This window comes from Apodemus sylvaticus, chromosome 8 (assembly GCF_947179515.1).
Source record: "Apodemus sylvaticus chromosome 8, mApoSyl1.1, whole genome shotgun sequence".
Classification (NCBI taxonomy): Eukaryota; Metazoa; Chordata; class Mammalia; order Rodentia; family Muridae; genus Apodemus; species Apodemus sylvaticus.
Window position 1 is genome coordinate 91,448,279 of NC_067479.1, and position 13,795 is coordinate 91,462,073.

The 13,795-nt window shown below is 41.3% G+C and overlaps 1 protein-coding gene across 1 annotated transcript in view; it reads left to right on the forward strand.

Moving 5' to 3' along the window:
• Positions 1-13,795, forward strand: part of Erc2 (ELKS/RAB6-interacting/CAST family member 2) — an 841,184-nt gene that overhangs the window by 240,463 nt on the left and 586,926 nt on the right. Inside the window, 1 exon segment of the mRNA XM_052190312.1 lies at positions 4,555-4,629. Within this exon segment, the coding sequence (XP_052046272.1) occupies positions 4,555-4,629 (75 nt within the window).

Here is a 13,795-nt window from a genome sequence, read left to right on the forward strand (position 1 = left end):
AAGAGTTACCAGGCAGAGATTAGCATTTCAGTCAGCTGCTATTTAATTAGTACTGTTCTCAAGCTAAAAGGCATTGCTCTTCCTTCCTCTCCTCACCTACAGAAAGCAGCTTTTGCTTTGGTTCAGAGATGGGGAGGAAGGATGTATCCAGCTCCTCCGGTGGGGATGTAAAGTCCTGATATCTGACTCTCAATATCATGCTCTTTGCACTAAAAGTTTAATGGATGCTTTTAGCCGCAAATCCTGGTTCAAAAGTAAAATTCCAATCCAGGCTCTGTGAATCAATGAAGCACTACACACTGGTGTGTGTGTGTGTGTGTGTGTGTGTGTGTGTGTGTGAGTGTGTTCACTCTAAAAGAGAATTCACACTTTTAAAATTTTAATTCATGTAGAGATCTTTGACCCAGAAAAGCCTTGGGTGGAAGTGTACTTAAGCTAAACTCTGTGCTCCTCCCTTACCTGGAGGAAACATCAAATTCTACTTGGGAAGGCCATTTGCTAGTTCAGATGCTTGGTGGGCATGTCTTGCAGATGTCTAAGAATAGTTACAAGTATCCAGGAGGGAACTCATCTACTGTCTATTTGGAAAAAAATTGGGCACATAATCACACACTAACATCTCTAGCAATTTCCAAGCAACAAGCAGCTCAGGACTGATAATGCATTTATTTCCCGTATAGCCATTGTATAGGCGGAGGCAGAGAAGCCTTCTCCAGATAAAGTCGACCTCTCTAACGCTTAATTAACTTCAGGAAGTGTGTTGTTAATGTATAATCTCTTTTTCTGTAGCTGTTCAGAATAATTTTTCAACTTTTGATTGAATTGCAAAATTCAATCAATCTTCAAATTGTGTTTCAGGGACCCAGGTTTCTTTTATATTAAGACCTTGGCCATCTTTCTGGCCTTATAAGTCTTTTAGCTTTGGATTAACAGATAGGAAGGAAGAGAAACCTAGGAGTAGCTTAGAAGTTTGTGTGGGAGAGATTTCTTATTTCTGTCCAAGTTCCATTGGTTAGAAAGGTACACATGGTTCCAGCTGCATTTGTAGCAGAGGAATGCCTTGTTGGGCATTGGTGGGAGGAGAGGTTCTCAGTCCTATGAAGTTTCTATAGATGCCTTAGTGTGGGGAATGGGCTGGGGTAGGTGGGAATGGGTTGGGCGAAGGGGCATCTTCTAGGAGGCAGGGAGGATGGGTTGGGGTTTTCTGGGCGGGGGGTTGGAGCAGGGACTGGGAAAGGGTGTAACACTTGAAATATAAATGAAGAATATATTCAATTTAAAAAAGAAAAGGTCAGTTTAGATATGGTGTGCTGGCAGGGAGCTTCCTAACAGTTCTGCGCTACAGAAGAGGAGCCCAGATCTTAGGGATCATTGGTCCTTCCTGCCAAGGCCCAGTGAGCATTTCCAGACCCTCAGAGATGAGTGAATCACTAAGGTGGGTCCTTCAGATGCTCTGGGCACTCTGACACAGGTTGTACTGGTTTCTTACCTAGAGATCGCCTAGGGATCAAGGTGATCTTTACAAAGTGAAGTCACGATGGACAGACTGCAGGGAGGGTAAGAACTACAATCCTCAGTCTACTAAGTGCTGGGGACCACAGGGTTGCACTGCACTTTGCCTTTTATCAAAATTTATTATTAAATTTATTTTTATCTTAATAAGTATGGATGCTTTGCCTGCATGTATATCTGTGTACTGTTGCATGCAGTGCCAACAGAGGCCAGAAGAGGGCATTGTACCCTTCAGAACTGGAGTTATAGAATTGTTAGCCACCCTGTGGATGCTGGGAATTGAACCTGAACACTCTGGAAGATCAGCCAGTGCTCTTAGTACTGACCTATCTCTCCCCCTCTTAGAGATTGTTTTGACACTACTTGGTGTCAGAAATGTTGACCTGCAAAGTCTGGTTTTTTTTTCCCCCTACCAATAACTATATGGACCAACTCTGAGGAGAGACTTAACTATTTTCTTATCTGTGAGATTTAATTGGTCTGGCAAACCTCGACAATGTTGGAGGCAGTCGTAGGATTAAATTGCTTTCTTTAGCGGTTGAAGTGTATGTGAGATTCACCCCATGGTATATGGAAATAGGTTGGTTATGACCCATGAAAGCTGGATGTTGAAACTTACAATATACAAATTCAGAATGAAGTAAATTATAATAAATTAATATTTCCCCATTTTTCATCAGGTCCATTACATTATATTTTTTTAATTTCAGTGTCTTAGAAAAATGCTATGTGAGGTCCTATTTTACACTTTCTGCATTTTCTACTGTAAGATAGAGCACCTGTACTAGGTCCTCTCTAAGACAAGTGATATATTGAACATATAGTTCTGCAAGTTCAAAGTCCATACAGAAGGGCGTGGGTCCCAGGAGACTCCTGCCTGCATCATGTCTTGAAGAATGGTGTCATGATGAGGGTGCATATGAGAGGAACAGGGTCACGTGCAGGGACAGAGTGCTTAAGGGATCAGCTTACTCTTGTAGTGACCTCTTAGGAAAACATGCCAAAACAAGGTCCCATGAGGAGCACTTGCTCCTGTCTGAACACAGTGCTCCTGGTTGTCAGTGGCACCCACTCTGCGGCACCATTTAAGGTTCTGCTGCCTCTCACACTGCCACACTCAGAACCAAGATTCTAATGCAGCATTGGAGACCCAGTTAGTATCTCAGCCATAGCATTTCCCAGCTTCCCCTAAAATGACACCAGTTAGGTGGCTTAAAGTGGGTCATGGTGGGTGCTGGTGCTTAAACATTGGCAGTAGCACCATGGTGCTTCTATCTAGGTCGTCTTCCTCATTTGGTAGTGCTGAGAATTTAAGAAACAAGCAGTACCATGGACAGTAGATGCTCAATAAAAAGACAGCTATCTATAAGTCGGTCCTTCAAAAGCCCTTGCCGCCTCCAGGGAGCTACGTATTACCACATCCTTCAGTCATACGCTCCTGGAAGGACAGAGACTATCTTTCTGTTTCTCTCTTCACATAAAATAGGATCAGCAGCTCTAGACTCTATCCCTTCAGGGCTGTGTTAACCAGAAGAAATGTGGCAGCTGATGTGTGAGCATCTTTAATAATTAGGGGGAGGTTTTTAAATCCGAGTTTGAGAAACACTATTAGGTAAGACTTGTGGTTTATGTTGCTCAAAGCATTGAGGGTGGGTTACGAGTCTCAGGACTCCTAGCTTGGGTTGGTGGTGATGGTCAGTGCCCAGCCTGGTCTTTGGCACACAATCAGGATCTCCTGGTCACTGGCATAATAGATTACCAAAGGAGGATTCTGATTAAAGTTACCTCTTCATTGCCTTGTCCTGGATAGGGCTATCTTTAGTGTGGGATGTATTTTTCTATCAAGTGTTTACATCAGTATTTATGATGTTTACATCCTGTCTTTATGAAATAGTGGTGTCAGTAAACAGAAATGCTGAGACGTTGTTCATTTTAAATGCCCTCATGGGTAAAGCTAGAAATTATATTGCTCTTCCCCAGTTTTTTTTTTTTTTTTTTTTTTTTTTTTTTTTTTTTTTTTTAGCAACATTAACTTATATATTCCAGTAGTTCAAAAGCCTAGAGGTATTCCATATTGATTCTCAATTAGCTTTTCTGGAACCAGAAATATATCTTACTGAAGTCTTTATAAATGACCTGTTTCAGGAACTAGCATATGTAAGTCCTGTATTTATCCTCCTGGTAACTACTTTCACAAAACAGTTGATATTTGTTAAAGAAATCAAAGTATGACATGAACAAACCTTGGTTTTCCTCTCCTAAGATGACTTTTTAAAGTCTTGGCAAATGGTTCTTTTGAAGAGAGGCGTGCGGCAGGGGGGAGGCTTCAAGCCTAAAATCACAACGGTGCTATGTGCTCTTTAGCTAAGAGAATATCAGCCTTCCAGGAGTTTTGGGTTTGACCAGTTTTGTCTCTTCCTTGGACAGAGTTGTTTTTAATGCCAGTTTTAATTTCCTGGCATCATGTTCTGTAAGCATATCACCCACGGATGTGATTTTTGAGCAAGAACTCGAAGTGTAAAGCCATAAGCGAGAGATTCACAGGGACTCGCCAGAGCACTCCGAAAGTGTCGCAGTTGTACTGAAATGGCTTTAAATCGCTCAGTGCAGACCTGCTTCTGTAGCAGAATGCCATGCGAGCAGCAGATCTGCAGCCACGTTAGTCATTTTCCTTCCCCTGTCTCCTTGCTGTGCTTGTGCTGGGAGCACGGAGTAAAATAATTTCATAAATTACGATGCGAAGGCTGGGCACCAGTCCGTGTTGAACAGTGTTTGGACTATGATCACTTTCTGGCTTTGTCACAGTTGACATTAATTATTGATGGAAGTTTCAGAAATAGCGCATGTGCCAGGAGCCTTTCACCGGAGCACAGGCTGCAGGCAGGGGGGATGCTGAGGCGTGTGGGGGAAGAGGCACCTGTGGCTTGTTTATGTTTACGTACAGGGAACCTGGACCTGGTGGGCTGTGTGGTAGCTGTGTAAAGGTCATGGTATAACAGAAGGATGAACCGTCAGGCTTACTTCTATCGTGTTCCTCCTCAGGAATTGCACCGAAGAAGCCAACTTCAGCCGGAACCAGCCAAGACCAAGGCTCTCCAGACTGTCATCGAAATGAAGGTAGGAAGTAAGCACGATTGTCAAACCAGCTGTGCTTGGGAGTTTGTTGTGACTGGATAGCGACTGACAAACATCTGCATGAATCCAGTGTTTGTCCCTAGATACCATGCAGGGTCTCGCTCTGCCTCCAGGTCTCTTTGCTTTTCTTAGTGAATTTTTTTTATTGGCCCTTTAATTAAAGAACTTTTCCAGGCAAAAGAATAAAGGACCCAAGTAGCCCTTGTTTAAAAGGAGCTGGGCTCCTTCCCATAAAGTGACTGATGTCTTTAAGGGCTCTTTTGTTTGAACATTGCAAATGTTTATTTCTAAATCAAGTAATCCTGCTCCCTCTCTTCCTCCAAACAGACACCTTTGAAAAACTAGGATTTGATATGGTGATGTGCTGTAGACATTAAATCTGGGAACACCAGCTTCCCCAGTATTCATTCTTCAAAGAACGATACCTTCTTTTAACTTCAGTAGGTTCTTCATAGCCAGTCTGGAAGTAAGAATAATTTATTAAATACTGGCAAAGTATAGAAGTACTATTGGGAGACAGGGAAACTATTTTAGGATATATATATATATATATATATATACATACACACTCACACACATACACACACATACATACATACACACACACACACACACACACACACACACACATATATTCCTTCCTGACTGAATTTAGGGCACATGAGGAGTAATTAAACCAGGGGGGATGGACACACCTGGACCAAGATCAAGAAACAAATGTAAATGTAATATTGGTTTGTTAAAGTCTAGACGTTTGTACTCCTATTTCCAATTTTCTTTTTTTTCTTTTTGCCAGAAGGAAACAAATAGTAAAACCTATTTATGTTAAGAATAAAAATTTTATTTAAATTGTCCTATTAGGGAGAAAATATTTTCAGCATGAGTAGATGTACAGTCTGTACGAGGCCATACTCAGAGATTTCTAGTCCCCACTGGCCTGTGTGAATCCCAAGACTTGCCCACAGATCACAGATCTTGTGTCACAGCATATGACTCTGAATTGTCTGTTAAAAGTTCCCGAGCCCTAGAGAAAAAGTTATGTGAACTACTGAATTCTTGGCTTATGTAATTGTGACTTGAGATTTTTTTCTTAACTAGTCAGTGACAGTGTTTTTGTCAGAAGATTTGGCCTGGTGGCAACAGTCTAAGACAATGACTTTACAGCTCCATATCTCCAGGTCACTCACCTGAATGTGGCACTCGGGAGATGCTTGAACAGGCTGTTTTGAAAAGTATCATTTGAATGAATTACTAATAAGATTAGGTGGTAATGATTAAAACTATCTCAAGGGTTGTCAATTTGTGTAACTTTAATTTATTTTGAAAGAAAACTTACTCTGTACTTTGAAGGCAGTGTGGTTTGTAACTGGGATTTCAACTTCTCTTAACATTGTAAGACAAACCTGAAACTGGATTGAAAGTTAAAAAAGTTAAAAAAAAATAAGCAAAACAAAACCCAAACCAAACCAAAACATTAACACACACACACACACACACACACACACACACACACACACACACACACGAGAGGAAGAGAGAAACAGATACAGACAGAGACAGAGTCCAACTGGAATGAGTTGCTTTTTACTTTGTAAGTATGGCTCAGCCTCTGTCATACCCACTTTTACACTGACTGCCTCAGTTGTCAACATAAAAAATAAGGAAGATGATGTATATAATCTATTTTTAAATTTCCATTCCTTTAAATAAAGAAAAGGGGAATTTTAGAAATCTCTCGAGAGTCATCTTGCCAAGTATGGATGATGTTTCCTTATTAAATTTCACCATTCAGGAGAGATAGATTTTTGGTGACTGTGAGAAGTAGAAGTTCTGTTTGATCCTATTTACTGTTGTAACTTCGTATCTCATTATGAGACAAAAAAGTAAGTAAAGGGCTTTCATTTAGTCTGGCTACGCGGGAAAGCATAGACCATAAGAAGGGAGATTAAGATAAACATATTCTCTGTAAAGTGAGCCTGGAAGTTTTCTTCAGTGGATGTTGGTGATGCTGACTATAGGTTTAGAATCATATTTTTAGGTTAAATAAAGACCAGTGTATGTCCTAGGAAACAGAAGCCAGTTCTGTTGTCCTTTTGGGAGCCCCCTCCTGCGCCCCCTCCCCAGCTCATAGGAACATTGTCTTGTATTTCATCCATAGAGAAGTCTGGTCTAATTAGCATCTAGACTCCATACACCTAAAGTGAGTTAGAGAAGCTCTTGGTGTAGGGTCATCTCCTTTATCATGTGTGTACTTGTGACAGAGACTCTGACCTCATCTAGTTTTGTGCATTAAAAATTAGGAAATATTGGGAACCCAGACAGGAAAAGCCTAAGAAGGGACTACTGAACAGAACTTAAACTCAGAACTTGGAATTTGAGATTGTTTTTTGTTTTGGCTTTGTGATGGTTGAACATCATCATTGTTAACTAGTGATTTGTCAAATCTAAAGTTAAAAAAGAAAGGGACAGAGTTTGTTTTATAGAGGCAGTCTCGTGTCTCTTGTACTGGCCTCGAATTTACTATGTAACCAAGGATGACCATGAAGCAACACCTGATCCTCCCATCTCTACTTCCCAAATGCCAAGATTACATGTGTCATTATGCCCCATTCAGAAATACAGAAGAGGCTCTCTAAGAGCCTCCTGGTTTCAGGAAGATGACATGAATTAGTGCTGACAAGATATCCAATACTTAACCCTTGTTCCATAGGGAAACTGAGGGTAAACTTCTGAACCCCATTTGTTTTCACAAATGTTTGCATCAACTTTGCAAAGGGGGTTGCTGTGAGGGTCTGAGCTGCTCTCAGGCTTTGTGTGAGCTCCACCCTAGTGCTCTCTGTGAGCTCTGTGTGCCCTAAAGACTTGCTGATCTGCATGGAAGTCTCCACAGGTTCTAGAGAAGGCAGCAGTATCCCAACAGGGGGTGGTCCTCTCTGGGACACACATTCCAGCACCCAGCTGAGCCTGAGGTAAAGTCTTTTGAGTGAAAAGAAAAGAAGAAAATGACATCACTGATGATCTATCTTCTTGCAGGAATCTCCACGTTTTAAATTTGGCCCCGATCTGGTCTGGCAGGTATGCCCCACGTTTGTATGTGGGAAACTGTGTGCCCTTCTCTGAGAAATTCCTTTTTCATGGTGCTCCTTTTCTGATGCTATGGCCAAAGATTCTTTCCTCTGCTCCACTCTCCTCTGCTGGAGAGCTGCCTACAAGGACAGCTCAAAAGGCAGGTTTTCAGCTTTCTCTATTCAATGCTAATGCCTTTGAAAGAACTTATTCTTAGCCTGTTTTTAGTATCAGTCTGACACGACATGAGCATGCTGCCCAAAGCCTTCAGTTTCTTGAGTTCATTGATAAACTTTATCCACTTTTTAAGTAAGAAGATAACAAATTATGTGAATGGCAATACTTGTCAGCTCTTTTCAAAAACATTTTTCATTAGAACTTTTAAGCCAGTGGGGATCTAACTCAAGAGTTGCTGAAGTTAAAAGGAAATTCATTGGCATATTTAACTGAAAAACAAAGTAAAACGATAAAACCAATAAGACAATAAAACCAAATGAAAATAGAGAACAGCTCCAGGCACAGCTTAATCCAGGGCTCAAGAAGTATCAGGGCACGCTTTTTGGTCTCATTCTGGGTTCTGTCTTGTCTTTCTTCGTGAGAGATGGTTTCACACAGCTGCTCCTTGCCTGCTTGAGGAAGATGGCTGTGAGTTCCAACATTCACAGAAGCCAGGGAAGGGAGAAGATTAGTTTTGTTTGCTTTGCTTTTCATTCAGAAAATAAACCAATGTTGGAGGAAGGCTGATTCCCGAGATGGGATATAAAGCTTCATGCCAACTTGACAGCTCAGATCGCAAAGGACCTGGGTTTCCGTCACTTGCTTAGCGTAGAAAATCTGATGATCGACAAGGGCAGTTTTCTGGGATGGGAAGATGTCTTGGCTAATTATGAGCTTGCCATATAGATGTTCTAGCTAAGCACAGGAACCTGAGTTCATATCCTCGGCTCAGCACCAACATATAACTCCAGGCATGGTGGGGCATGCCTAAAATCCCAGCACTCGATATGTGGAGGCAGGTGGCTCCCCAGGCCTGCTGGCCAGCCCACCTAGACCGGTTCAGTGAGGAAACTCTCAATACATGAAATTAGGAAGAGAAGCCAGCCTCTGCCCCGAGTCACAGCTAAACGCCAGGACATCCTTCTTTGAGCCAGGGAAGGCACTGGAGCATCATGATGAATTGAGAAAGATGTCTCTGGCCTCTGCATGTGGTGTGTGTGTGTGTATGTGTGAGAGCATAGCCACAGATGTGTTCCCAGCCACCACCAACCCCCCACATGCATGTACACACATATCCACAAAAGAAGGAAAGAAAATTAACTTTCGGCTAGTACAGCAGCAATTATTTATTCTTCAGATTTTACCAAACGAATATGCTCCAATGATGAACAAACTTTAATAAAAATCTCAGAAATCACACTTGATCTTATGACCTTGTCAACTCCAGAAGATTAAGAAGCCAGATGTCTCCACATAATAGAATTTCTCTTGGAGCATGGACACTCAGTTCTGGAGCCATGTGGCCAGCAGAGGCAGATGTCCCGTGGGCCATTCCTCTCAAGTATGATTTCTACCTGAAGGCTGTTTCAAACCATGTACAGGTTTCTAGGCTTGACTATGACCCCCCTCCCAGGGTGTGGCATTATGGTAGAGCACTTGTATGATACCCCCACTTTGATCCCCAGTGATGTATGCAAGTAAGGTAAATGTAGAGCAAACAAACATGTTCCTGACCCTTTTATGGACAATAAACAAGAGTAGTAAAACGGTACCATCACTAAGCAAAGGGTGTCCTATGCCAGCAGCAAACTCTCCTCCTACGTAAAGAAGTTATCAGTCTCTGTAAACCTGGGAATAGATACAATGATCCCATTCCAGATGCTACAGCGGTGGTCTAGAGAAAATAAGCAACCAGCTCATAAGCTTACAGCTAGGAGGTTGGCAGCTAGGATTTGGATAAGTGCTCCCTTGAGTCACACCAGTGTTCACTGACCACTAGTTTTGTGTTCTCTACAGTTTTACTGGCTCACAGGTCAAGTGACTTGCTTCTCTCTCAGCACTTAACTTGGGAAAGTGTGCAGAGACTTACATCTAAGAAGAGCAGAGTCAGCTCTGGGTGTTGGAGAAGCCCTTTCTTTGTGTGTTTGCAGAGGTTCAGTGCTCTCCTTGGCGGTGGGAGGCAGGGCTCATTCATTGCACGTGTGCGTTATCTGGTCTTCAGATGTCTCCCGTCGTCAGCATGGATCCTGCTTCCCGCTCTGAGTTCTGAGTCTTATTTATTGTGAAGTTTTTTTTTTTCATTTCTGTTTTTTTTTTTTTTTTTTTTTTTTTTTTTTTTTAACAGTGGGGCATGACTGGTTCAGTCTTGCAAAGCCCTGTTTTCGTTTTCAATAAAATAAACCTTTAAACATATTTTTCTAGTTATTTTTTAGAATTTTACAAATTTTGATCATATGTACTCTCTCTCCACAGCTCCCCCTAGTTCCTCCCAGATTCCCCCATCTCCCCGACAGTCAACTCTATGTCTTTTATGGTTTTCATTAGCCCAGTTTATTCTGTGTTGCCCAGGTATTCCATGATGTGTGGCCATTCACTGATGTGTTGTTGACCTAGCAGGGGCCACACCCTTAAAGAAAACTAATCCTTCCTCCCTCAGACACCATCACTTTCTATGATTCCTCAGTTAGGGTGGAGGCATGTGAATTCCTACCCCTCTGTACTGGGATGTTGGGTGGTTCCATCTTTGGGGGTCTTATGCAGGCAACCTCTGCCACTGTCAGTTCATGAGTGTAGTGGCCCTGCTATCTTGAAGACCATTTTGCTCTGGGCTCCCCCGACCTCTAGCTCTTAAAATCATTCTGGCCCTGGGCTTTGTGTTAATCACCATCTACTGCACAGAGAAGCTTCTCTGATAAAGGCTGAGAGCCACACTGGTCTATGGGAAGAGAGGCACAGGTAGAGGGCAGTTTGATACTATGTCCTTTTAGCAGAATGCTAGCAGAGTCACCCCTGGTGCCTATGAGCTCCCCGTATGGGTTCTTGGTTAAATTTTTCTGTACCAGGCATGTGTTTCCTCCTGGGTAGTGGGTCTTAAATCCAATCAGAAAAGAAGCCTTTGAAAGCATATGCGTCCTTCACTTATGATGCTAGAATTATCCTGGAGCTTAGTTCCCCCACACCCCACCCCCGCAGGAAATGTCTTCATCTTCTCATCTTACAGCTTTTGGAAACCTTTTCTGTCCCATTTAACTGTTTTTCTTAAATAAAGGGGGAAATTGTGGGTTGTAAGTGACATCCAAAAAAAGCAAAAATCAAAATGTCCAGTACAGTGTAGCGGTGAATGATACTTAGTTGTCTTTAGAACAAGTAAGATTTGAAAAATACAGCATTTTTCCTTTGTTGCTGGAATTCTTCCTATGATGTACTTGAGTCTAATTGTCTGACTATGCTGGGGGTTGATAATTACTACTGTTAATTTTGTCAGTTGTAAAAATATCACTCCTGAATTTGAATCACACAAATCTGTATTTATTGAGCAGTTATTGTATGCACAGTACCATATGGTGGATCTTAAACAAAAAACAAAAAACCAAGAAAACCAAACCACCAACAACAACAACCTGTACTGTCAATCAGGTGCTAATAAAAGGGAGTAGACACCCAGGTTACAAAATTAGGTAAGAAAGACAGAGTGGGCTATGGAAAAGCAGAGGGTATCAAATGAGGTAGGGATGGGGTTGGGGGAGGGAATGCTTCTTGGAGAAAGTGGCATTTAGAGGTCATCCTTGGAAAACTGGCACAATTGTGGAAAATGGGTGGGCTGCGTACGGGTTGTAAGTAGAGAGGACCGTGAGAGCAAAGACAAAGAGGCCGACAAGTATAAGGAATGTCTGGGGAAGAGCAGGCCAGACAGATGCTCGAGAGGAGACTTTTTAAGCCTAGAAGCAAAGGAAGAGAAACCAGAGGAAGTTGGAAGGAAAGAAAAATAATAACACAAGTCAACATTAGTGAACCAAGATGGCAGCCTTTTTTAGTAGGAGCACCACAGCCAAGTACTGACTGTCAGAAGAGATTCTCGAGAATGACGGACCCTGCTTAGAAGCCTCAGCAACAGAGAGATGGCTCAGATAACCAAAGCAGAAGAAACAGGGACACCACTCCAAACCTTGAAAAGTAAATAGGGGGATATTTAATCAATGATTCATGATAACAAACTCAAAAGTTTAGGTCAATGACTAAATCTTGTTCAAAGTACAACCTGCCAAAACTGTGTGAGTAGAAATAGAATATCCTAGAGTCTAAAGACAATGATGATGTCATTTAAAAACTCGCCACCAAGCCAACAAAACCCCTCAGAACCCAAACACAAATTTTGTAGGTCCAGATGACATCTTCAGAGAATTGTACCAAATATTTGTGGAAGGAGTTAGATGGATCATAGGAAAAGTATTTCTAAAAGAAGGGTGAACTGCGTGTTCTGTATGTGTTCTCCTTAAGCTCCATGTTCCTGCCTAGCCCTACCAAAGTTCTGGAAGTAATTATCTGAGTAAACCCCGCTATGAATTATCTAAGTTAAATGGATGCCATGATAGATGGCAGGGGAAACTGCAAAACTGCACTAATATTTGTTATTCAAAATTATAAATATAGCAAAATATATAGCAAAATATAAAGAATAAAGAAAATACATAGCAAAATATAAAGAAAAATGAAAGTAATTTAAATAGACACAGAGAAAGCCTTGGGTGGATGCAACACCTTCAAAAACATCTTGAGATTACAAGAGGAGAGTTGTCTTAGTCTAGGAGCTACAAGAAAGCTATAGCAAGTATATTTCATACCAAGACTTGATCACTTTCACCATGGTGCTGGGAACAGGTGGGGATGTCTGTCGCTGTGGAGTCCAACATTGCAAGTCTAAGAATTAGAAATAAACAAATAAAAACATTTTTTTTCTTTTAAAATTTAGAGTCAACATGATTGTAAGTACAGGAAATCTCAAATATGTGTATGTTTTGATTAAGACGTTAACATTTAGCCAAACGTCTGGTTCATATTTAAAGGTTAATCTTCTATTAGCAGTTATGAAATGAAATTTATAGAAGAATGTCAGTTATGATGACATTAGCAAACCCAGATCATCTACAATTAACTCTTAGTGATTGTGTAAGACCTTGTCTGTTCATTCCATGGAAGGCTGTACGGCAAGAACTAGCAATCTATTGCTCTAGCCCACAACACAGTCAACATCCACAAAACAACTTGAAAGGATCCAGATCCAAAGGAGCACAAACAACATGATGTTCTTTGTGTCAGTCAAAACTAATTAATGTGTGAAATAACCAGATGGTGGCTAATTTAGTGTAGGCGAGGAGCAACCAAGAGTCAGGGAAGAATACCTTGGCAGCGGTGCTCACGGCAGGACGTGTGAGCTGGTTGGCATATGCCTCGTGAGTGCTCACGTGATGATCCTTCACCATAAGTGGGGCAAATCACACAAGCTGGGTAACTTGAAATATATGTTACCTTTATATAAAACACTCACTTGAAAGGAGAAAAAACTCAGCTATGAAAACAGATAACACAATTAAAAACTTAAACAGACAGGATGGTCAGGTAGTGAGTATGAACACCAAGGGAACCTACAGATAACATAATTAAAAACTTAAACAGACAGGATGGTCAGGTAGTCAATACGAACACCAAAGGAACCTAGGCATCATTAGTCATTAGAGAAATGTAAATAAAATTAACTCTAAATATAATTTTATTTACATTTGCTAAATTTTATTTACATTTACATCCTCCAAAGGATGCCTAAAACAAACAAACAAACAAACAAAAATGCCAACTGAGTGTTGAAAAGGATGTGGAAAATTTAGAAGGGTCAGATGTTGGTATGGGGATGTAAGATGGTGGAGCACATTTTGGAAAGCTACTGGGCAGTACCTCAAAACCCTAAACATGACCTTACCTCTAGGCACACTGAACAAAATTGAAATCAAGTGTCACTGTCATTCCTCATATTTGCAAGAGTAAAACCACTAAAATGTTCATCATGAAGAAATCCAGTTGGAGGTATCTA